This window comes from Polistes fuscatus, unplaced genomic scaffold (genome assembly GCF_010416935.1).
Source record: "Polistes fuscatus isolate 324 unplaced genomic scaffold, CU_Pfus_HIC Scaffold6, whole genome shotgun sequence".
In the NCBI taxonomy this organism is placed as follows: Eukaryota; Metazoa; Arthropoda; class Insecta; order Hymenoptera; family Vespidae; genus Polistes; species Polistes fuscatus.
Window position 1 is genome coordinate 951850 of NW_025113140.1, and position 26395 is coordinate 978244.

Genomic DNA, 26395 nt, shown 5'->3' on the forward strand with positions numbered 1-26395 from the left:
GATCTAAATATAAATGTTAACGTTAGCAATTGTATAAATGGAAAAATCACAATGGTTTTTTAATTATTATTATTATTATTATTTTTTGTTTTTAACGTCGCGATTTCGAGTAGAACAATATTTAAAGAGAACAAAATATATATATATATCGAAGAAATTGTGAAAGATTATATATGAAAAGGAAAAAAATATTGTAGAAGATAATTATTTTTATTGTTGTTAAAAAATATAGTTTAAAATGATTGTGAAATGATGTATAATTTGTAATAGATCGTTATTAAAGCGATCGATGACGAACGATGTCTCTACGACGACTACTTTCTTTTCTTACGGCCCTGGATCGACCGGTTGTACTCTGAAAGTATCTCGCGTGTGCTTACCTTTGAAAGAAGGTATTCACGAGGTTTCAGTTTGTCTTGATCCACCGTACTAGCGTGAACCCCCATTTCGTCCTTGCGCGAGTAACATCTTTCGTTTCGATCGAAGGACGAAAGGGAGATCGTCCGGAAGTTCGATAAAATATTTTTTCAAGTTCAGCCAAGACTTTTAGGGGTTTGCAATAATCGACGATAATGAAGATTGCTGTTACCTTGTTTCTTTTTGTCGTCGTTGGTGAGTAAAATACTTTATCGATATCATCGAGTGTAGAAAACTTTTAGAAATTTTTACAAACGTTTGGGGTTGATTCGAAAACATTTTGATATTAATATATTATATTTAGTTTTAATAAAAGTAAATTTCAAGTAATTTAAACTTGGCGTCACTGATATAATTTCGTTCAAACAAAATTGACAAAGTTTTCGAATTATCCTCGCTTTCAATTCATATTTGTAATAAATTAATGGATCGATAAAAATTTGTAACATAGTAGTTATATATATTCATAGAAATTTTGATATATATATATAAATATTGTAAAGATATTTTTGTAAAGTATTAGAATATACTTTATTTTGGGTAGTTGGCAGGTTTTCGGGGATCTTTTGTAAATTTTGAATTCTGTGCTATCGAATCTCGACTTCTTACCACATATTGACAGAACGCACTGCTCATTTCTTTCGACTATCAATAATTTAATAATAACTTATTATCTCTCTCTATTTCTCTATCTTTCTATTTATCTCTCTCTCTCTCTCTTTCTTTCTCTTTTACTTCTTATCTTTACTAATTATCTTGCCTTTCATCTTTGTATATAAACGGGGACGGATTTAGGAGAGGAAAACAGGATCTTAAAATCCATGGGGAGGCCTTAACATTAATGGGTTCTACAATTTTTGTTTTATTCAAATCATTTTATAAAAATATACAATTTTGGGATGAAATCAAAATAAACGCGAAATTTTCAATACGATTCAACATATGAATAATTTTGAATGTAAAATGATTATCATTTGAAATTATATTAAATAATTAGGATTGGTTTCCACTCATTCGGTGCCCTGGGTACTTCACACTCTTAAATCCGGTCCTGTATATAAATATACGTGCGTACATGCATACATACATACACATTTGATCTTTGATAGATGGACGACGAATCGTTAAGGATCGTTAGCAAGTCATAATTCATTGAACAGGATATCAGATAGAAACGTATAATAATTAATAATAAAACTAGTAAACGATATTAACAGGAAGATACATTTTTTGTTAATACAAAGATTTGTATTTTTTCTCAACATATTTATTTGGAAGAATCAATCGTTAGGTGGAAACATTAAACAACGAAAATATTTGATATCAAATAATACATTATTTTTCTTTTAAATAATAATAATAATAATAATAATATAAAAAACCGAGTATTATTTGTTAGATACAGGGAAGAATAGAAATTGAATTTGACTCCTATTATTCTATTTTTCTATGAATAATATCAATTCCCTTTTCATTCTTTACTCGTTTACGTGACACACACCGTACGTATTGAGTATTATTAATTTTCCGATCGAGAAAGGAATCATCGAAGGGGAAAAAAGAAGTATCATAAGGACGATTCACGCATCGATGCAGGTGAACTAGAAAGTGCAAGAGTATCGGTTTTCATCGGTCGCAAAAGTCAATTCATTGGCATGAGATATGAAAGAGAAAGAAGGAAAGAAAGAAAGAAAGAAAGAGAGAGAGAGAGAGGGAGGGGAAAATATAAAACGAAGGGGGACAAAGAGAAAAAAAAAAGAGAAAAAGTAAGTAAGAAAGAAAGCGAACAAACTGCCATAAACGTCATCGATAGAGAGTTACGCGTATGTGTTGTTGATGTAGTAGGGGAAATGTTATATATATATATATCGATATACTTGATTTAAATGAAAATTATAGATCGATAATAACACTATCCCCTCCTTTTTGATCTACAAATAATTACATATATTTTTGCGTTCATCAAAATATATAATTTTATTAACGATTAAAATTGTCCAAGAGAGGGGGAAACAAATTAAAACGGATAGATAGAAAGGAGACATCAAATATGAAAGCATCGATTAAAGTCATTTTCAAATCACAAAACAACGATATCTTTTAATAATAATAGAGATAAATTATTATTTCCCTCGGTGTATTATAATTCATTCGAACAACCTCGAACTTTCTCTCCACGTTGTTTATCGAAAATTTTCTGTCGCATTTTATTCAAACGTACGATTTCTCGTATCGTATTATAACGGAACTAATATCTTTCCTTGATTAATTTAATTCAATCTCCTCCCTTTTTTTTCCTCTTCTTTATCCTGTTTTTATAGTATTTGAAAAAAAAAGATATATATATATAAATATATAATTTAAAGTTCTAAGCGTACGTTTTATACCCATTGTATTTTATTCGCAAGATTGTTTTTTAGTTCCTTCATTAGACATTACCTAGCAATTTATCTACATTTACGTTTTTTCACATGATAACAAAAAATTATTTTGCTATTCAAGGTAAAAGATATTTAAATAATGGGATAAGTGAAAGAAGTTAACGAGATCTCGTTTATGAAACAAGTCATATCGTGTATTTTCTGTTTAGCAGCGAAAGTGCGTCGTCAATCAAGATGCGTTTTCATTCAACAATTGCGGGATATTAGTTTTAAACTTACGTCGATTTCATTCCTCGTCAAATAGGAAAGTAGTTTTAGGTTTTTGTTAGAAGAATAAGTAACATAATCCATAGCCAACCGGTTAACAGGTGAACGTTTAGTCAGCCATCAAGTGGGTCACTAGGCTAGGACATGGATGACGTGCTTTTGATCCGGAATCTGAATATTTTTTCAATGAATTATACAAATTTGTCTATTATTCTCGTGAAATTAGACATATTTCTTTTCATTCTCGGTTAATATTCGAATTCATTGCAATATATATATATTGTATTTCTATTTACGAGTTTGCAACTAGAGTAATAGTTTTGTTTAAAACGTTAATACGTTAGTTGGCCAATCGAGTAATGTCGACACTTTCGATAAAAAGTTAGTCACGTTTAGTTTCAAGTAAAAACTAATACTTTTTATTGAAAATTCCGAAATTAGATATTTATCATTACCTAACTCGATAGTATTAATCCCCTAAATAAAATAACAAATAATATTACTGTTCTATATTTTTATAATCAAATTATTACGAGTATTGAGATTATCGTGTTAATTAAAAATCCAAATTAAAAGTATTCATGAAAAAGTATACATTTCATAAACAATATAATTCAGATTAATATTAATGTTAGTAGCTAGTGATTTTTGATTTGAACGTAAACTATTTATTGATTTCCGATAGTATTATCCTAAGTGGTGTCTAACACGTAAGAAGAATCTCTTCACCTAGACGATCATCTTGATTCTTAACTGTAATTTCTGATTCTTCGTGCTCGCATCTAACTGTCCGTGTAACGGTAGAACGCGTCAAAGACATTATTGCACGTCTTGCCAAGAACAACAACAACAGTGGTAAGACGGTAAATGAAGGCTCTCTCTCAATCATAATTGAAAAAAATTACTTCGTATTTTATGGCAATTTGTTGTGGCGAATAAAATCGTGCTACTGTTTCGTTTGTCACCGGATTAAAACCCAGACCTTGGTAGAAAAGAAACATTTAACGAGAAAAAAAAAAAGAAAAATAAAGAAAGAGAGAGAGAAAGAAAATGAACAGCCTAACTGAATGAGGGTAAAAAGAGAAAACTCGTTGAAACGATAATAAGAAAACAAAAAGTTAAATTAATTTATTTAATGGGACGGTAGGGGTGGGGGAGGATCAATAGCACAGAACAAACTGAAATCGTTGAAATTAGGTATTACAAAATTGAGAGAAATATTTTTCATCTGTATGGATCATCCCGATAAAGTTTTAATCATCACCAGGGGGATCCATCAAGTTTTTCTTCCGATTTGGTTGCAGGCTGCACGTGGCGGGCTACGCTAGGCACATGCGTCTTTCAATCCGACTTCGGATTTGCGCTAAACTGCGCCTTCAAAAAATCCGGCCTCTTCCGGGTACGAAATCTCGGAGGTGTCAAAGGTTACCTTGGCTTGGGTGAGTGGAAAATCTCGATGATCGTGCAATAAAAAACGATCGAGGTTATTTTCCTTCGAGATTTGTTGTCTCATCGAAATTCCTCTCGCGAATCTTTTTTATTATTTTTATTAGTATTATTATTATTTTCTTCCTTTTGAAGTTATTTTGTTTTCTTTTTATTAGATTATCAAACGATTTTAATCTTACGTGTTCTCCTTTATTATTCTCGTTTACGTAATAATATATTTTATTGCTTATCTCACGCGAATTAATTCATCGCTTGTCGAATTATTTTTCTATTTCTATTTCATATCGCTCGGATTTTTGTATTTGATTTACGTCAAACCACGTACAGAATCACGAGAGTAATAATAATCATCGTTACGCGTTTAACTCGAACAACTACGATGATAGACGTAGAAAGTTAGTAATCGTGATTCTTCCGTCATACTACATACATATACATATACATATATATATAAATGTATCGCAACGAAACGATATTATTTCATTTTCCCTTTGATAACTTACGTGTGCATAAATTTCACATTTCTAAGAAATTACATACTGATCGGTCGAACGAATTTACCGGAAAAGGGTGGACGGCGTAATATTGCTAAAATGTAACATAGAAATTATTAACGTTATGTCATACGCAAATGACAATTGTCTGTTTCATTATATAAAAAAGAAAAAAAGAAAAAAGGAAAAGAAAAATAATGAATAGGAAAAAATGATCGTGGTGTCGGAAGTGAAAGAACCTAATACGAAGGAGGATGCATATGATAATGCAAGTTCGAGTGTCAATATGTTTTTAGAATTTCAAACATAATCTCTCGAGTATTTAGGTACATATTTACATAGAAAGACAGGTGCATAAGATAAAACATATATGTATAAGTGTGAAACGCACACTTGCGATTATCAGGCTCGCAAGTTTACAGGTGTTACCCTCTAACCTACTTCAATCTTGCTTTTGCAAACGTAAAATGAAAGAAAAAAAAACATGCATTTACGGATATGATTTATTCATTACCTTGACTTGGCCGAGTTGTGTCGAGAAAAGAATACATAAGTTTCTCGTTTATTATACTGTACTCTTCCGACGTAAGAAGAACAAGTATAATAAGTAGTAAAAAGAATGATCAAACACAGAAGAAGATATCTTAACTTATGCAAAACGTATTACATAGTAAACTACTGTCGTCTAAAAAAGGCGGTTGTATTATTTGCTTGTTTAACCATTTCTCATTGTTTTGGGACACACGGTTGTTAACCCTCTTCTACTCAACTTTCCTTTCTGCCATTTTCTTCTTACGAATCGTTCGATTCAATTCGACAAGGAAAAAAAATCGAATTTATTTTCCTTTTCTTTCTTTATTCTCGTTCATCTTGCAGGATTCACGGTAGGCGACGAGCTAGGATTTAGGGAATCCTTATCGAACGTTGAAAATGCAAGGAGAAGGAGCGTGCAAGCTGGAAAGACGACTGGTCTTTCTCTTGGTTCGACGAATGTGGTAAGAAATCTTAATATCTCTTTTTCTTAATTAAAATCTCATGTATTCGTTACGAAATCATATAATCGAATAACCAATTCATGTTTGTTACGTTATGTTGAATATATAGCCTAAAATCTTACGTAAAGTTAAGATCGTTTCTCTTTTTAAAAAAAAAAGAAATATATATATATATAAAACAATGATAAAAATGTGTAAGAGAAATAAATTCTTCGAGATAAATATGTCGATGCGTAAAACGACGTGATTAGGCGTAAATTTGTGACAACCTCCCTCCCCCCTCCCGTTCTCCCTCCTTTGCAAAATTAGTTCTTAACGAGAAATAAATAGCAGCGATAAACGCGTGTTCGAACTCGTCTTCCTCTTCTTAGATCTACTATTTAACACAACATATGTATTTTTGTTTGTATGTATGTATTTGTATACATGTTATCCTTTGCTATGGCGTAACACGGCTACCGCAATTCTCGTTCGAACGTCATTCCTCGTGCTTGCACTCAGAGTTGAATTAATTACATTCATTACCATTCGTGAAACGAGAGAAACCACACACACACACAGAGAAGCATTTTATTTTTATCGAATTTTGTATTATCAACCCGCGTGCAATTTTGTGGAGTATTTAATACAAAAATAAACGATCATAGGAATTGTTAAATATTTCAAAAATTCCAAATTATTCTCATTTCTTATATATTTCGTAAGATAAATAAATATACGCAAGGTGGTACAGTATATGTTTACGATGCAACTAGAATCGGCCTTGTAAGTAATTGGTGTATGAATGTATCGATGCAGCTTCATTCACGTGCGTGTACTCGATTTACGTGCTTGATTCTCGTAGCCATGTGCTCGTAATATTTCTTACGAGAAATATTAATACCATTGAACGTGAATGAATAATGCATTTATAAAGATGAAAAGCAATGTCCGTTATTAAATAGAACGCTATGCACAATGATGATCTTTGTATGAGAAAAAATGACTCATGGGGTCGTGTGAAGTCACCTTAAAATCGATTATTCAAGATACACGATATATATATATATATACAATCTTGTCGAACCACTTTCATTCCCCGTGATCTTTAGACAGAGGTGAAATGATCGAAGGTACAATCGTACAATCACAATTAATACTTTTAACGTCTATTTAACTTCTAATCATAAATTCTCTAATAATCTTTCCAATTATTATCGATGATAAAAAGTATAAAAATAATTCTGATCAATATAAAAATAATGAATGATAGGCAACAAATCGGAACGACAATCAACAAAAAGCAAGACAGGTAGTGCCACCTTTCAAACCTTTGCCAGTTGGAATGAGCCGTCCGATGGGTCAACAACCGGAACGTCAAAAATTGGTGGTTCAACAAAATACAACGGCACTTAGGACGATAGCAGCACCGTCTTTGGGTACGCAGGAGGATATGATAAAGTATCAGCAACAGCAGCAAGAGGCAAAATTGAAGCAACAGCAAAAGTTACAACAGGAGGCATTGGCGTTGCAAGTATTGAAGCAACAGAGACAACAGCAACAGGAAGCTATGCGTCAACAGCATATACAAAAGATGCAACAGCAATACAAGCAACAACAATTATTGAATCAACAGCAACAACAACAAAAACAACAGATGATGGTTCAACAACAAAAGCAAATCCTAGCGATGCAAACTAAAAGGATACAGGTTGGATTTAATTAAAAACATTTTCTTCTTTAATAATAATAATAATAATAATAATAATAATAAATAAGAAAATGATTTGAAAGAGCGATGTTAACGTTACTTGAATAATACGAATAGGCAGCGATCGCAGTAGCAACGACAACGAAGGCTCCCCCCAGTGTCGTAGTTTCATCGATAGGAAATATAGTGCAAAGTGATCATTTAAAACCTGTTTCATCGGCAATGACGTCCGTGACTAGCAACGGCTTACCACCTTTCATCGCCATGCCTCAATCATCTTCCAGGCTCACCGATAGGATCAGCAATAGTGCTACGTTACTCGACGATTCCGATAATGAAGTACCTAAGGACGATTATAATCAGGTATTACACGTTATAAAATCTTGAATAGGATCGCAAATTACACGACTAATAAGAAGTATATATATATATACTTGGTTTCCTATGATAGCTTCCGTTACCAGGAGAAGAAGCAGCATCTTCTGTTAACAAAATGACTCTGCTCTCGCTGCAACCAATTGGTAATGCAGCCGAATCGTCTCAAAGTTTACCACTTCAACAAAATGAGAAACGACAATCGTTGCCAGCTTCATTACCTTCGTTAGCACCGATCCAAGGTATGGAAACATCTTTGAAAGCTTTAGCCGAGGCGAGCAACATCACGTTAGAAGCTTTAGAAGCAGCTATCCTTTTGAGGCAGCAACAACTTATGCAGAAACAGCAGGGACCCAGCAGTACGACCAGTACAACGACAACTACCACCACTATTTCACCCCTCGTTAAAAAGTATTTTCATTTAAATGACTTTTATAATTATAATTAATGTAACATCGTGATCGTATATTGATAAAAAGCAACTTTCTTCTTGTTTCTCAGCAAATATACCAATTCCGGTGCTACGAAAGTAATGAACGCACCCAACGAATATTATCCCATAGGATACGATAAAAACTTCGACGATAATTTTGCCAGTCGCGTTGATCTTCCCGACACCAGTTTTTATTGCGGCGATCAAAAACATTTCCCGGGTCTTTACGCCGACGAGGATTTGGGATGTATGGTATGGTTTTTCTTTCTTTCTTTTCTTTTTTCTATCCCCCCCCCCTATCTCGTCCTCCTCTATATATCTAATAAATTTATATCAACGATCATCCGCTTCGTTTAGGTTTTCCACGTGTGCGCGTTAACCGATGACGGGTTGATCATGAAGAGTTTCCTGTGTCCCGAGTCAACTTTGTTCGATCAAACGATCTTGAAATGCAACTGGTGGTTCTACGTTGATTGTCCATCATCGAAGAGCCTCTACGACAGTAATATTCCAATCAGCAAGAGTTATCAGTTAATGAAGGCACTAGCATTTTTCTCTGCTTACAAGAATCACGATAACGGTACGGTTATTACCAAGGATAACGTTGACAGTGAAGTAACTCGAACGTAATTATTCGTATAATCTGATACAAAGACAAAAAAGAAGAAGAATTTTGTCGATAATTTAACTCCCATATTCGTCATATGTGTTTGTAGCCATTAATTTAAATCAAAAAAGAAAAAGGGTCAAAAAGAAACGTAGAAGGGCGTACGTACAGTCGTCGAGTTCGTTAACCCTTTGAAAAAAAAAAAGAATGCGAAAAAAGATGGGGATCTTTATTGTACGAGATAAAAGTAAACGAAGTCATTTTTTAAGTAGGATAATAAATATGATGGTGGTCTTCGTTGGATTATGTTTGTCCATCGAGATACGATCGAATGTTTGGATCTTTTGTGTGACTGCTTTTGTATGAGTGTATATAATTTATTACATAATTAACGGTGCAACGGTGTGAATATTTTTCTATGTAAATAGTTAATTAAAACTTTAAACGCTCGTATTATATTGTTAAATATTATATTTAATATATATATATATATTTTTTTTTTCTTTTTTATTCAATATATTAATTACGTCATTATAATACTGTAATATTCTCCTAAGGGGAATCGTCGTATTCTGCACGTGTGTTATCTTCTTTTCGAAAAAAGTTCGAAAGCAGCATGTCTCTTAATTAATTAATTAGCCCATACAACTAAGGATTAGATATGTGACAGAGAATCAAAACAGAAAAGAAATAAAAAAGCGGGGGTGATGTTGCATTTGAATATTTGTTCACGAGAATCGTTTTCAAATAATTGTAACTAAACTAAATAATATTTCATTAAGTTTCTCTCTCGCGATAGATTCGAATCCTTACGAATTTATATTATTATAAATGTTGGGAACGTATATATATATATATATGCGCATAGGAAGAAAAATATTGGACAGTAACGATTCATCGAAAGAATTTGCAAACGTCGGTAAGTTGATTGATACTTGAAAAGCGTCATTTAAACGTAACATCGTGTTTATCGTGAGATTTTACGTTTTAACATAGACACAATGATTAAATGATTAAGCCACTAAATGTGAGTAAACGTAGAAAGCATCTCTCTTTTACTAAATAAAAACATACGACGTGTTTCGCGTTTGGAAGACCTGAATATTGCATCGCGTTTAAACCGATTCGCGTATTCTTTATCTTACTTTCACGATCGTTGAATTTTAAATGCATCGTTGGTCAACAAAATTTCACTAATCACATTTTCTTTTTCTTCTTTTTTCTTTCTTTACGCCCGATTTATATCAATAACAAATAATATCTTATTTATTTTGCCCTTATCCTTCCCTTCTTCTCATTCCGGTTCGTGTTTAGCTCGCGAACAAGAAAGACAACACGATCGTTGATAAAATTGATAAGTACATAGACGTGCTTGAATCACCAATCCGCAATTCGGTATGTTGTCCTTGCAAAATGGATTATCTTCGAGACCTGAAAGAATTCGGTTTTTTAAAAAAAAAAGGACAAAATAAATAGAAATAATTATTCGTAAAGAAGGGGTAATAAAAATCGATGAAATGAATTCACACCATTGTATATCTCCGGATCGTCTTGAACTTGCGATACTCTGGGAACGTTTTCCGAATTGTTGGTATCGTTTTTGCAAGGATAATCGTTGCACGTTCGTCGTGAAACCGGTCGGTCGTCCTCGTTGCAATGTGCTTGATGATACTCGTTCGATACATTTTCCGGTGACAAACATTTGACTTCTCTTTTTTGTATACCTTTGCCACACGAACGTGAACACTGAAAAATAAATGATACGACATAAATTGTTGAATTTAACGAATAAAAAAAAAAGAAAAGTAAAAAGAAAAAATTCCGAATGAATCACCTCGCTCCAATCGGACGTAAACCAAGCGTACGAGCAAGGTGGACCTCTGCACGATTTCCTCGTTTCCGGTTTATTCGCAGGACAATTCATATCAAGGACGACACGTAATGCACCGCGAAGTGTAGTAACGCATACGGCTTCTCTCGTTTGTTCGCCAAAATCGCAATTCGAAGAACACTGTTACAGAAAAAGTTTTTCCTTTTATTATTTATTTACCGTTTAATCAAATTGTTTCGTTTCATTGAATTAAAAAATGTATTGCTTACAATGAGCGTACTCATGCACGTGTGCGATAGTTGCACCGAATGAAATTTTTCTTATTATTTTCTAACTCGTCCAAATTTTTGTCAAATGAGTTAATAATTTTAAAAGAGAAAAAAATGATACAAACCTCAGACCAAGGCCCGACAAACCATTGTCCGCTACACGTTCTGTTACTCGAACAAGATCTGGATGTTTCCGGACGATTCGCACGATCGCATTCCTCGTTGGAATATTTTTCGCAAAATACTCTTCTACTTTGCATACCGATTCCGCATTCGGCAGAGCACTGAAGAAGAAGAAGAGGAAGGAGAAGAAGAAAAATACAAAAATCATTACATTTAATCGAATTTAATAAACTATACGATATTACAAACCTGTTCGGACCATTCGGTATAAAGCCATTGAGAAATGGTTGTGGTGGTGGTGGTTACCCGTGGCTCGGTCAACGAAATTGCATTGCTTGAAGAAAATTTCACGGTGCAAGGGCCCAAATCGCAGACCTCTTGAGAAATCGGTTTCTCTGCTACGTTACAAAGGTATTCCTTTGGTTCGCACGTTACGAGTCTCGTTCTTTTACCTGCCCCACACGTCGTCGAGCACTGTATCGTAAAATAATAAACGGTAGGGAAAGTTTAGATAACAAAATATTCGATGATTATTTGTCAAATTACCTGGGAAATAAAAAAAACGTCGTTTCGTGGACATTTTGAAACACTAGATTGACCTTTTTGTTTATTCATTATTTTTTAACGACTTACAAACATTATTTTAATGAAAAAAAAATCGAATAGAAGAAATGAATTAATATTTAAATTTTACATTAAATTTCTAATGAAGTCAAATTGATTCAATCCGTAATTCTAGTGTGTTAAAAGAGGTTATAGGAAAATAAATAAATAATAAAAAAAAGAGAGAGTGATACCTCGGACCAGGATCCAACATTCCAGTCGAAGAACTGTCCACCTCCTTCCGATATTTTTCTGGTGTCTTGTTCGCAAGGTTGTTCGTTGCACGTCTCGCTGATAGGTAAATTTCTTGGTTCAGTGCAAGCACCCTCGGATACAATTACCGTTAAGGTCGATCTGATCTCTTGAACGCATTCCATATCTCGTATACGAACGCCGGTACCGCAGCTGACCGTGCACGGGCTCCATGCGGTTGGTCTCCATCTAACAAACAACGAGAAAACTTTTCCTATTCTTTTCTTCTCTTCTATTATAATCCAAACACACCACAAGATTATACGAGATTATAAGGAATATTATAATCTTGAATGCTCACACGGGTGGACAGGGATTGATGTTGCACCTCAATCGAACTTCTCTTGGCTTTTCCAACGTGTGACACCTTTTATCGAATACCTGTGTCTGTGTGTGTTCTCTGATACACACGTATCTCAACGTTTGGATACCTAAAACAATTTTTTGGAATTTAGTTTAGTTCAAGGACAAAAACTTTCCTCTTTTCTTTTCTATTTTGTTCATTTATAATTTTCTTCATCCCCTCCTCTTTCACAATTATTTTACATATCTATGTTTATCTTACTCGTGTGTGTGTGCGTGCGTGGGACTTAGATTTTATATAATATATATAAATTATAATTATTTAGAGATATACCTCCGCCACAGGATTTATTGCATTCCGTATAACCGGCAGGTTTCCATGCAAATTTTCGTTTTTTGTATCGCCTAGGAATGTACGAGGCATTTGTAGCTGAGTCGTCGATAGTTGTCAATGTATTGGTGGTACCGTTCGTTCTACGAGTATAAACGAGACAAACAATAGGAATATTTTTCCTTTAAAATTAACGACAGACATTGTTTATAAATTATTCTCGACAATGTAATACGCTTTGTTTTCTTACTTTCTTAACGAAGTATTTGCTGGTGGTGGTGGTGCTGCTGCTACTTCGATCTGTCTATTTAAAACTGAAACATTGACGTTTATCTAAATTTATCTGACATTATTATTATTATTATTATTCGATTAATTCAAACGATTTCTTTCGGATAACAAAATAAAATATCATAATTATTTGACTAAGGTTATATTGTTGATATTAATTATCGCGATTTATAATACGTTATTAAAGAACACTGCGAAAGGGAGAATAATTGCATGCACGCATGCATGCATCAAGTGAGTTACGTAAGAAATCTTTACCTGTATTGCGAGTGAGATGAGAATTACTCGGAGCACTGGCGGTACTACTTCCAGGAATGATATAACGGTAAACTATACCAGGATTGGGCTCTTGATACAGCACCTATGTAAAATAAAGCGGATCGATTTGAAAAAGCCAACGTAAAGGGGAATGGGAAAATAAGAATTATGAGAAATAGATAAAGAATGAGAGAGAGAGAGAGAGAGAGAGAGGGAGGGAGAGAGGTACATTTTTCTTAAGATCGAAAGTTAGATCTTCGTGTTTGGTAGCCTACGGTCATCATAAAATATCGAGGAATTCTTGGCATGCTCGTTTAATATCTCTCTCTCTCTCTCTCTCTCATTTTCTTTTTCTTTATATTTTTCTTTACTTTTTCTACGTAAACTTAGAAGGAGAATTCTTATCGCGAAAACAGGATTATAAATAATATCAAATTAGCTCATTACGTTCCGAATTTTTGCTTATTTTATGTGTGTATCAACCTTATATAAAACCGTTATTAAAAAATGGTTAAGGGATTCTTCCTCCTCCTTACCATAACATCGATGGACTCGTGCAACGGACCAGTGGCAGAAAAACTTTCCAAATTCTGTGGGCTTTGCCGTATGTATACGAATGTTGTGCCAGCTGCGTTGTATTCGCCGGACCAATTGATGCTGTAGTTACCGTTGAACAAATAACTGCCATTTTGCAATCTGATAGCTGATAATAATGATATCATAAATTATCTATTTTAATCCTTTTCAACTTTTTCTTTTTTTTTTCATCTGCGCGCGCGCGCGTGTTTTTTCTTCTCCTTCCGGCCGAATAAATTTCGACAAAAATATTAAAATTTTATAACGAGATGCTGCGATCTCGTTTCTCCGTGTGCGTACGCGCGTGTGTATATGAGAGACAAGACAAATAAAAGATGATAGTCATCGCGAGTAAAAGAGGGATCAATGATCTCGTACGATAAACGAAGAACGGAGAATCGAAGAACTACGATTAGATCGTAAGATTTATGTAATCCACGTGACAATATGACAACTATTGCATCCAATTTAGCACGAGTGAGACACACGATGCCGTTTCTAACTGTTATGTCTTGTGCTTGTCGTCGTGAACGGAGATGGGATTGGATTACACGATACAAGACAAATTAAAATGCTCGACGACATGCTCGTGTCGTTTCACGAGATAAAACTTTAAGAGATAAGTATCTCTCGAGATAGGATAATAAAGAAATAGTCTTCTCCAAATAAGAATCGTCTATTCTTCTCTATGGCTTTTCTTTTCATTCATTTTTTTTCTTTTTATTTCTTTTATATTTTCTTTTTATTTTCTTTTTCTTTCCATCCAACGCAATAACTATTGTCAACATTTTCAATTTGATCGAAAGGGGGAAAAATATAATTATATAGAGAAAATACTTTTTTTTTTTTAATTTGATCTTGCATCAGGCGAGACGATGCAACGTTTAAACAAACGATGCAGTTTTACTTGTTGTTACTTAACTGAAATGATCGTAAATAGAGGATTGCATTTGAAAACGTATGATTTATAATTCATTCGTGGTAAGAGGCTAATATAAGGTATTACCTTGCGTACTTGTTAAGCGACAACCACACCCCTTGACCCTATTAGAATCATCAAGTTACATATGTATATATGTATATGTATATATATATAATATATTCATGCAATATATCGTATTTGGTGTTCGCAAAAGGAGAACGAGAATCAGCTTGAGCGGATTAATTCGTACGCTTTCGTCGAAAGGAAAAGTTTGTGAATATATTTAATGATCATCCTGACAAGAGATAAATATTATGCAAATGAATCGAAGAGATATTTCCCATCCCGTTTACTCACCTAAATAATTTTGCGTGTGACGTAACTCGGTCACGTTCAATGCCACAGCACCTCGTGGTACGGTAGCCACAAGATTATAACCTGGTTCTAAGGTTGGTTCCGTGAAGATCCCATCGATCAGATGACTCTCGATTGAAATCACAGATAACTGCAAATTATAATGGTTTATCTTAGAAATATTATCGAATTTATCGATGTCTATCAATTAAACGATTAATTGTAAATATATTTTTTATCCGAAAAGCAATTTATTTATCGTTCGTGTGAGCGCGTTATTGTAATATATTTAAAAGATATATTTTATCGTTAAAAATTGTTATACGATACGAAAAAGTATAATTCTTCATACGTTTATATAATATTACACTGTTTATATGAAAATTTTTGTTCGTAATAAAAGATACACGTACGTGAAAATTTTCGTAATAGAAATTGCAAATTCTAACGGTGCGTTTGGTATTTTCGATCGCGACACTTGATAGATTCGATCGTGCATAAAAAGGAAGGATGCGATCGTTGGCACGCCTTTTATAGAACGTTTTTTCTTTTTTTATTCCCCTTTTTTTCTCTTTTTTTCCACGGTACATCCGCGATAAGCATCTCTTGTTACTTCTTTTCATTATTATCTTCATCCGGACGTATAGCGAGGGGTAATGTATCGTTCATCTCTCTACGGAATAATCGAAGAGAATGGTTGCATACGTGTAATGCAAGTGTTCATTTCAACCCACAAATTATTACTCATTCTTATTATTATTTATAGACGAGAAGATATTTTTATACAAAGATATTACAAGAATATAAATTCGATGCACATAAATTAATAATTATTCAAACGTAAAAATAATCTTTTATACTTATTAGATACATTACCATAATTCAAAAAGTCATTTAGGTTTATTATAAAAAAATGACGAGAAAAGAGAAAATTAAAAAAATACACGGAATATGATTGAGAACTGCAATTTTAACATTGCACGTAATTTAATAATCCAAATTACTTCATTTTCAAGAATTACTTATCATAAATTGACTTGATTCTAAATATACTCGTGTGTATGGACGGTTTAAAAGAGGATTAGTTTAAACAATAAAAAAACAACAACACCGTAACAAATTAGAAAACGAAGCGTTAACGAGAGCGTAACGTTTCACGATATAGGTGAACATTATACGAAGACGATGTTTTCAAGCGAAATGCATAAACGTCCGAGTAAAAGCATGGTGTTATGGTTGTTGATCGTAATAAGAGGCTTGCTATCTCTCTCTCTCTCTTTTCTATTTCTTGTTTTCTTCCTATTTTCTCTCACTCACTCTTTCTCTATTTCTCTCATTTCATTTATACATCTACATATACATACACCTTATATATATGTGTGTATATATATATGTTTCGTATAACGCGAGGCAAATTTAGAAGGACAGGGAAGAGATCTTTGAAATTTTCGTCTGGTCGTCGTCAAAATCGGTGCAGTTCTTCCGGCATGAGAATACGATGACGACGAGGAGGAGGAGGAAGAGGAAGAGGAAGAGGAGGAGGAGGAGGAGGAGGAGGAGGTGCATGAACTATGATAGCATTTAAGCCGACTATTATGGCTATTACGCGTCCTCCTATCGAAAATTGCCCATCATCGAAACCCGTCGAGTTATATTCGAGTAGGAGGGGTGGGGGGGAAGGAGGGAGTGGAGAAACGGTTTAAAAGAGAACCGAAGAAAATTTCCTCCTCTGATTTTTCTTCTTCTTTTTCTTCGACATTTTTTCGTTCTCCTTCTCGTCTACTTTTGCTTTTTCTTTACTTAACTTTTTATTTTTCCTATTTTCTCTAAGGAGCAAGGTGCCAAAAATAAAGTCAGCCGAGAGGGAACGCGTGCATAATTGGCGCGTGCATTCACTTACGACCTAGAAGATCGTTGCATATTTATGAGAAAAGTGAGATCGCTTGACTTTGTATATGCTTCTTGTTTTTTTTTATTTTTGTATTTTTATTATTATATTTTCTTTTTTTTTCTCCCCCTCCTCGTCTATATCTGTCCTTCTCTCTTTCTCTTTCTCTCTGTCTCTGTCTCCGTCTCTTTTACTTTTTCGTTTTTATTTTACCTTCCCTTTTTACACTTCTTTCCACGTCGGATTGAGTTATATTCAAAGACACATTCCACTTGCATTCTCCTTTCTCCGCGTACATATACATATTTATAAATGAACATATTCTACACATCTATAGTACAGTATTATATACTTTAAATACATATATCTATATAACAACACACATATACACACGCATACACAAAGAAATTTAAATGGTCTCTATTCTTTCGTAATCTCAATTATTAAGTTATCCTATCGTAGGAGGTTAACGATGGATCGTCTAACATAAATGTAATAATAAAAGCTATGGGGAGAACACTAATCGCGTTTCTTTTGTCTATATCCATTATATACCATCTACGTATGATATGTATGAAACTAGTATATACAAGTAATACAAGTTTAGCTCATGCGATATTCATACAATTAATATGAAAGCATCTTTGACTCTCGTGTGACAGATAAAGTTGACGTACGGGTTCGTATAAACCATCGGTCTCGGCAGTTAATCCAACAGAGAGAAAGGGAGGAGTGTCCCTTTTTGGGTGCGGCTTTTATTCGATCGATGGATCGAACCTATCGATCGAGTGGATCGATCGAACGATCGATCGATCGGAAGCTGGTCACAAAAAAATTGTCCAATACAATTTTTTTCGTACTGGATCAACGTCGATCTCTTTCTTTCTTCTATCTCTCGCTCTCCCACTCACTCTCTTTCACTCTCTTCAATTGGAATAATGTAGATGTTCTGAAAGAAGTTTTCGAGATATCGATGTGATCTCCGTGAAAGGGATACCTCGTTGCAATTAAATCGATGCGAAGGTTTTTTGCTCGAAGAATTTAATCGGATGAGAATCGACGTTCCTGCGTATTCGTATTCGTATGTGTGTGTGTGTGTTTGTGCGTGTGTGATAAAATCTTATTAAAAATAAAAATGAAAAAAAATGTATACGCGAAGAAGAGAGAGAGAGAGAGAGAGAGAGGGTGAGAAGGGGAGTGGGGGGGAAACGGCGTGTAATCATGTGGCAAATTCGATATGCCTTTTAACGATGGCCGAGGCGCGAACGAGAAAGATGAATGCACCCCACTCGACGTGTAAAATGAAAATGATTCTCTCGATATGCGGTCGACCTCGGGGAATCGTTTTGAAAATAAATGAAAATAAAAAAAAAAAAAAAAAATAGAGAAAAAAAGTTAGAAGGGACGGAAAAGTTGTGCAGATGGGGGGGGGAGGGTGGTAGCCAGCCATTGGTAAGAAACACGTTTACGTATTCTTTAATTTCATTCGATTAATAATAAGTAAAAGGCAAATATAAAACGTTTTCAAGTTAGCAAGCAAGCAAGCAAGTTAGCGAACAAACAGGTGGCACACAGTTTTTAATCGGAAGCCACGGAATGCGAATTTGCCGTGCGAAAAGCGCTTATCACGTTGCACGTGGTTTTATAAAATCATAGTAAGTTGAGTGTTCCCGTATCGAGAACGAGCTTCTGTTTGAATAGTCTCGTTCGAAAACAGGTGCGTCGCCACTTGCCCGAGCCCTGATTTACACGATACGGAATAAGAAGATGAAAAATAATACGGTTTCTTTCGTTCTTTTTTTTTGAAAAAAAATTCCATTTTCTTTTATATATATATATATACTTTTTCTCTCGCTCACTCTTACTCTATCTCTATTTTCTTAAAAGAAGAGTACGAGAGAGTTCTTCCTCCTGCCGATACATCCTCCGGTGTCTAAGAATACGCGTTACTCGCAACATTTAACCGAGGGAACGCGTTCCACGCGATGTGAAACTTCCTGGATAAATCTTCTTATGCCACAATATAAATATATATATATATGTGTATATGTGTGTGTGTGAGAAAGAGAATGAAAGATAGTGAAGTTTTCGAAGCAAAGCAAACTTACATTTAAAAATTGTTTTATCGATTACTTTTCTATATTTATTCATTCTTATTTTCACGTTAATGAAATGATTTCATTCTTCGTTAAGGTGTCTTCTTTATCGATAATGAAATAAAATAAATGTAAGAGAGTATGCTCGTAATTCTTTCCTTCCTTCGAGATAGATAGAAAGAGAGAGAGAGAGAGAGAGAGAGAGAGAGAAACGTAGTAAGTAATTCTTACGAACGAGATTTTTGAGAGTCAGATAAAAAGTTAGTCTTCCTTCGTAAGAGAGAAAAAGAAAAAAAAGAAGATAGAAAGAAAGTTTCTTATCATCGAAGAAACGAAAGTAACCTACCGTCTTGTCCCGTGATTATTATTTTTATTGCTTGGTAGAGAGAAGACAACCCATCGTTGAGGATTATCTCAAAGTACGAACGAACGAACGAACGAACGAACCAAATGAGAAAAAGAAAAAAAAAAGAAATAAATAAAAAGAACGAGGAAGGGAATGAGGAAGGATGAAAAAGAATAGGAAGTATAAAGGAGCGGGAGAAGGGGGGTTAAGGGGGAGGGAAGGGGGATCTCTTGGTGAAAGAAAAAGACAGAGACGGACGGACGGACGGACGGACGGACAAATAAAGAATAATTTTGTAGGTCGTTTTGGAAGATCAACGAAGTAAATATGCCATGGCATGGCACTTTTAAACGTCAAGTAACCCGTGTAAATCGTGTAAGAGTAAGTAAGTAAGTAAATAAGTGAATAAGAGATAGAAAGAAAAAGATATAGGAAGAGAGAGAGAGAGAGAGTGAGAGAGAGCAACCACGTTATATTCGAAACTATAACGTGGTCCTCCTGTAATTTGTCTTTCGACGAGTCTCTTTGGACGCGTAGGTCGTCATCCGAACGGTTGGTAAGGGCCCAAAGGGGGAAATAAGGGGGCTTGGGGATGACGAAGAGAGAAAAGAAAAAAATTGAACGAACGAGCAGGAAGATTTTCGAGAAGCTTTACAAATTATAATATTCGACCGTGACACACACGACTCTGATCGTCCTATGGCTATTTTTGGTAAGTCAACCCTTTCTTTCGTTCCTTCTTTTTTATTTTTTGTTTTTTTTTAACTTTCTTCTTTCTCTCTCTCTCTTTCTTTCTTTCTTTCATTTAATTCTCTCTTTCATAAAACGAGGATCGTGTTACGGGTTGCAATAACGGCAGCTTTTATAGTCGAAGCGAATGCGAATGCGATTTTACTGCTGGTACGAAAAAAAGTATAACGAACGTATGAACACGCGAAGACAGATCGAGTGGAAGGAAGGAAGGAAGGGTTTTTTTGAAAGATGAAGAGAAGTGAGAAAAGTTTCTTTCTCTTCCTTTCTTTCTTTTTTTTTTTCTTATCTATGCTAGCTACTGGTAATAAACGTTCGATTTTTTTGTCTGTTTTTTTTTTTTAACGTAATAAAGTCGGTAAACGAGAATCTTGAAATGTTTATTATTTATGGATATAGGTAGATATGAGAAATTCAATGGTATTTCCTGTGTATATTAGAATCGTGACGAGAGATGATAGGAAGAAGGTAGGAAGGAAAGAAAATCTGAATATATATGAATGTGTAAAAAAAAAAGAAAAAAGAGTATACATTTAAAGAGTTAGGTCGACGTGGCGAGTTTCATGATCATTCGTTTGATATATGATATTGGCACTGATGTCATACAGGGGGGGGGGGGACGAACGGAGAACACCTTAATGGTGCAATAAATCAAACCTCGATACCTTTAGTATATACCGCAAATGCATAACTTACCGTTAAAGTTAACAGCAGAAGAGTGTAGAACAGTCCGAGTAGTTGCTGCATCTTCGACGACAGGATGACAACCGCGATGAAGTTGACGAAGAAGAAGAACAAGAACAAGAAAACCGAAGAATTCTTTTCCGTTTTCTTTTTTTTTTTTTAAATTCAATTACGATGCATCATTATCGTTAGATTGAATTTCTCACGACACCTTTTCTTCTTATAATTCTCGAATGATATAAAAATAAACACTGATTCGCGCACGTACAACACACCCACCCACGCACCGAGAAACAATTCGACGAATTTTAAATCACATCACACAATTTTTTATACATATATGTGTATATATATGTATATGTATGTTTGTTCGAGTTCACAGCGAGACACCTTTAAGTTCTTCGAGAATAAAAAAGAAAGAAAAAGAAACGATTTGACGATTAGGAATATTCTTTGAGATACACGAGGGAACAATTGTCAAGCGTTACGATACGACAGATAGCGAATGATATAAAAGTAGTTATCGTTTTTACTATACCTAAACTATTTATAAGATAAGAACAAACACGAGAGTGAGACAAGTTGAATCCGCGTAAACTGTTGGTGCTGCAGTTTTAACGATTTAATGAAGTGTTTTGCGCTGATCTTGTTAGTAGGTCATGTAAGTGACGTTTACGAAGAAGACAATTTCATTTGTGAATTAATCGTGAGAAATCATGATAACGAATAGATAGATAGATCTTCTCGTTTTTCCTACGATCGACAAACAACAATTATTTTCTATATTTTAATTGTTATCGTTGTTAACGTGTATATATTAAAGTAGCGGGTGCGTTACATAGCATACACACACACAGACACACACACACAGACACACGTGTCTTTTTCATGCTCCAGTTGTCAGCCATCGGGACTTAGAATTGAACGATTCTAAACGCAGTCTAAACACACGAGGAAATAACTCGAACGGGCGGGAAAGGAAAAGAAATCGTTTGTTTATCGATAATCGATCGAACCATCGATAGATCGATAGATCGATCGATTGAACGAACGAACGAACCTACAAACAGGAACTTCTTTTCTATCTTATTATTATTTATCGATTATTTGCAAGCTTTTAATAGACGTTAAGAACGATAATTAGTTTGTGTCTAACATCTCGCGTGAGAGCTCGATTAGAATCTTTCGTTCTTTTTTATTTCATTCTCGGTCATCCTATTCCTTGTATACAACTACGTGTACTTGTATCTCTGTACTTACACACATGCACATATATATATTATATTTATATAGAAATACTCACACGTGTATAGATACATACATATATATATACATGCATGCATTAAACGTGTAAAATTACACTTCGTTACGCGGATATTAGCTGCGAAGCACGCGTATCAAAACAGATCGTAAATTAATTAAACCGTCTATCTTGGTACATACGCGCATACATACAACTGGTAAACCTTAAACGAGCAAGAAATGAGAAGAGAAGAGAAGAGAAGAGAAGAGAAGAGAAGGGAAGGGAAGAGGGAAGAAATTTCTTACTAGCATTAGACGTGAGAACATTTTTTCTCAACGTTTTTAACGCGTATATAATTTATTCGTGTTATTTCTGATATTTCTGATATTAATCGCGGTAAAGGCTTTTATACTTGATCTTTAACGTCGCAAACAGTTTGTTGTAAATATCGTCGTTTCTCAATGATTTTCTTTATATTTTTTTTTTTGTTTAATATGCAAACTCCGTGGAAATCATGTTAAAGGAAGAAAGAAAGAAAGAAAGAGCGAATCCTTTCAACGGATAGACGACTAAAATGCCGTTTATTTTTATGATTATACGTTGAACGCGCGACGTCGTGTACTATTAATAAGTTATTCCTCGTGTATATACATGTGTGTGTGTATAATATGCGTTAGTATGAGTAAACGTGTCTACTATATGTATATTTGCGTGCGCTTTGGGAAAAGTAAAAGAAAAAAAAAATTAGGAGCCGATTCGTAGCGTGCAATTGGTAGTAGGGTTAAGATATCTTTTGATTAGTGCAACAAACGTAATCGCGAGTAAAGCTTTTGCCGACGGTATCTTCCCGTCTTCCTCGTTGATTCCTCCTCCTCCTCCTCCTCCCCCTTCTCCTCTACCACCACCTCGTTTTTTTCTTTCATATGTCGATAAACGATAAGCCGCCCACCAAAGTAGACTTGGGTTCTTTCTTCTATGAGAAAAAAAAAAACTCGAGCAAGAAACTCTTGAGATATTGCAAAGTCAAGGTCGATCGTTAAAAAAAGGAAGAAGAAAAAGAAGAAGGAGGAGGAGAAAAAAAGTAGAACAAATTTGAAGCGGTTCTAAAATAAAATAAACGAGAGAGAGAGAGAGAGTGAGAGAGAGGGAGAGAAAAAAATGAAACACATACTTATACTTTTATCTTCTAATCGTAAAACTATGTCACGTTTGAATACACTCGCGCGTGCGTGAATACGTGCGTGCGTGCGTGTAATTTAAAAAACGACAAGAAAAGAAGAAAATAAAAAAAAGAAAAAAGAAACAGAATTATCGAATATATGCAACACAAAACACGAAAGGAATATTAATTGACAACGTGGTAGTTTGACACCGATTATTAGGCAAATCAAATGAAACGGAGGATCATGTTTAAAGTTGGAATAACACGAAGTATCACTTTTCTCAACTTAGGCGGGAGAGATCACGGAAATGTATGCGCATAATGACGTACGTAATTCGAAGAAGACGAAGAAGAAGAAGAAGAAGAAGAAGAAGAAGAACGTAACCTGTTGCATCGAGATGCAACGAGCTTAACTGACATTTAATAAAACGATTAAATGAAAATCAAAAAAGTATAGATGACTGTATATCATCCTCCTGTCACCGTGGTTTCCACGCTTTCACGATTAATTTGTTATATTAAATACTTATATTAATCACTTCGTACGTGCGTAAAACAATTTAGTTGATTCCGATAATGTCACGGTATTCGAGATCGATTCGTAAAATCGAACAAATGACACGTGAGATACTCGAGAATATTTGAATACGAGTGTCACCGAAAAGTTTCTCAAAAAATTGGCACGTTCACCGATAACTACTTCCCCATACGTATTTTTATATACCGATCGAATTCGAATCACTGAAGATACTTTCAATTGAAAAGAAGAGAAAATGAAAAGAACAATGAGAGTAAACAAAATAATAATAATAATAATAATAATAATAATAATAATAGTAATATCACGATTACGTTATCTTACAAATTAATCTCGAATCTAATCCGAACACTCGGAACGTTTTTAACCGGGAGTAAAGGGGGAATGAAATTTTGGTTTGTTCGATGAATTAGGATTGGGAAAATGATGTATGGATATGTCTGTGTGCGTGTGTACGTGTGTATGTTTTAAATAAATAAATAAATAAATAAATATATAATGAAAGAAAGAAAAGAAATATAGATAGAAACAAGGAGGCGTATTCTTCCGGCGTACTTTCCAGAGGTGTCGTTTAGAACTGACGGTTCCCCACGATGGTGGAGCAACTTTATACTTGCGGCTAGCACTCCGAGAGAGGAGAGTGTGCGGTATGAACGTGGCTTAAGGCGCCACTACTATGCCACGACGCCACACAACCACTGTCACCTGGCAACGAAACGTTTCCAATTACCATACTGTCTGACACTATGGTAACTATTGTAGAATGCATCATTTACTTACAATAATATTCATCCTTCCAATCGAATGATTATTTTTTTTTTCTTCATACAATTCGACACCCTACATTTTAATCCTAAACTTCGTTTACTTTATCAATTTTTTGTGTGTTTTATTAGAGTGATTTTTGTGGTTGTTGAAATCAATAAACGAGTGAGATGTTAATTTTTAAACAAATAATTTTTGTTTTAATATAATAATTAGAGATTATTGGATTTGGATTAGAAACGTGACTTTTTTTTGGATATTAGTTAGCGTTTAAAAACAACTATCGTGGTATCGTCGTCCAGTTTAGCTTTTTTTTTATTTTTTTCGAATGTTTTTTCATTGCCAGGAATTATCTCATCTCGTCAAGGATGAGAGAGAGAGAGAGAGAGAGTTCATCGGCAAGGGGATCCGATGACCAGGATAACGCGTTTTACTTATCTCTCGTACAGATGAGAGATCTTCGTTACGACCGGTTACCCCTTTTGCCTCCAGTTTATTTTTATATTTTATTTTTAGTTATTCCTTTTTATATTCGTATTTTCTTTTTCTCTTTTCCTTTTTTTTTATACACTTTCTTCCATCGGAAGGAAATTATATCGAATCGTTCTTCTGTATCCAATATTTTTGTTCTTTTCAATTCGAGGAAGTAATTCTCGGTGGTAATAAATTTGACATCGCAATTTGGATTATGTTAATTAAAATCAGTTAACACGTTTGTATGAATATACTATCGATTAATCATTAGTAAATATATCTTTCTCGTAGAGATAGATTTTGATATAGATAATAAATGGAAAAAAGTAAAAAAATTTGTGCGGAGGATAAACAAGTGCGCGAGAAACGAAAAAGAAATATATGATCGGTGTTAAGAAATGTTTCACGAAATTAAGGCCGAAATAAAAAGATCGATCGAGTTTATATCTTTCTAACGAAGAAATTTGTTTGTAATAAGAAAATTTAAATTTGGATCTTACGTTCCGAAGACTCGAGGAAAGAAAAGAAAGAAAAAAAGTATTACATAAGAATCTGATCGAACACATTTCAAAATCGTTGGATAGAATTTTATTCTATGCACTTAAATAATATAATGACATTAAATAAAAAATATTACAAAATTATCCAACGTTATAAAAATAATGTTCTAACATCGATCGAATATGCACGACAAATACGTATTTAAAATAATAACGCGAGTCGTTTATAAATTTGCAAAAAAAAAGAAGAAAAAATAGACGATGAAATAATACGTTACGATATGACGTTTAACAGAGACGACAAATTTGAAGATCAACTAGGATAATCTACAATTTCAACGCATCGTATAAGCAAGTAAGCAACCTAACTAACTATGAGCAACAAGCTCTGTGTAGAAGAAATTATTGACGTGCCGTTGAGATGAAATTAACAGCGCCAGTCTGGCCGATGGCGTTAAATTGCTGCATTCCTAGAAGACTATTAGAAACGTGTTGCATCTTGTTCGTTTAAATCGTATCGAATAGAAAAGAAACTAAAACAGAACAAATATTATACTACTTGACGAATTCGTAAAGTTATTATTTTGAATTAGTATGTCAAGAGAGAGAAAGAGAGAGATAATCGATAAAATAGAATAAGAATAATCGATCGGTATGTTTTTAATAATTAAACGTGGATAAAAATGAGCACAGAAAAACACACATACACACACTTATATATTCATTAA

At 34.2% G+C, this 26395-nt stretch overlaps 2 protein-coding genes across 5 annotated transcripts; one reads left to right on the forward strand and one right to left on the reverse strand.

Moving 5' to 3' along the window:
• The first annotated feature begins 223 nt into the window (after positions 1–223).
• LOC122523087 (transcription factor SPT20 homolog) lies at positions 224–9513 on the forward strand. Of its 2 annotated transcripts, XM_043644645.1 has the most exons (8): positions 224–612; positions 4370–4504; positions 5885–6003; positions 7256–7693; positions 7811–8056; positions 8145–8479; positions 8570–8753; positions 8859–9513. In XM_043644645.1, exons 1-8 carry the CDS (start codon positions 573–575, stop codon positions 9129–9131), a joined length of 1770 nt encoding a protein of 589 aa, XP_043500580.1. In that variant the 5' UTR covers positions 224–572; the 3' UTR covers positions 9132–9513. The 2 variants fall into 2 exon arrangements, with proteins under 2 accessions (XP_043500580.1, XP_043500581.1); XM_043644646.1 differs by lacking the exon at positions 4370–4504.
• Positions 9514–10340: 827 nt separating this feature from the next.
• On the reverse strand, positions 10341–24509 carry LOC122523086 (thrombospondin type-1 domain-containing protein 4-like). 3 transcript variants are annotated; one of them, XM_043644643.1, is made up of 15 exons: positions 23400–24509; positions 23040–23201; positions 20998–21384; positions 15225–15372; positions 13906–14072; positions 13370–13472; positions 13071–13134; positions 12824–12963; positions 12488–12617; positions 12129–12375; positions 11581–11805; positions 11334–11492; positions 10943–11119; positions 10638–10854; positions 10341–10539 (listed from the first exon to the last, which is right to left on the reverse strand). In XM_043644643.1, the coding sequence occupies exons 3-15, from the start codon at positions 21046–21048 to the stop codon at positions 10403–10405; spliced, it is 1965 nt and encodes a 654-aa protein (XP_043500578.1). In that variant the 5' UTR covers positions 21049–21384; positions 23040–23201; positions 23400–24509; the 3' UTR covers positions 10341–10402. The 3 variants fall into 3 exon arrangements, with proteins under 3 accessions (XP_043500578.1, XP_043500579.1, XP_043500577.1); XM_043644644.1 differs by lacking the exon at positions 23040–23201; XM_043644642.1 differs by lacking the exons at positions 23040–23201; positions 23400–24509 and adding an exon at positions 21524–21738.
• Positions 24510–26395: the final 1886 nt, after the last annotated feature.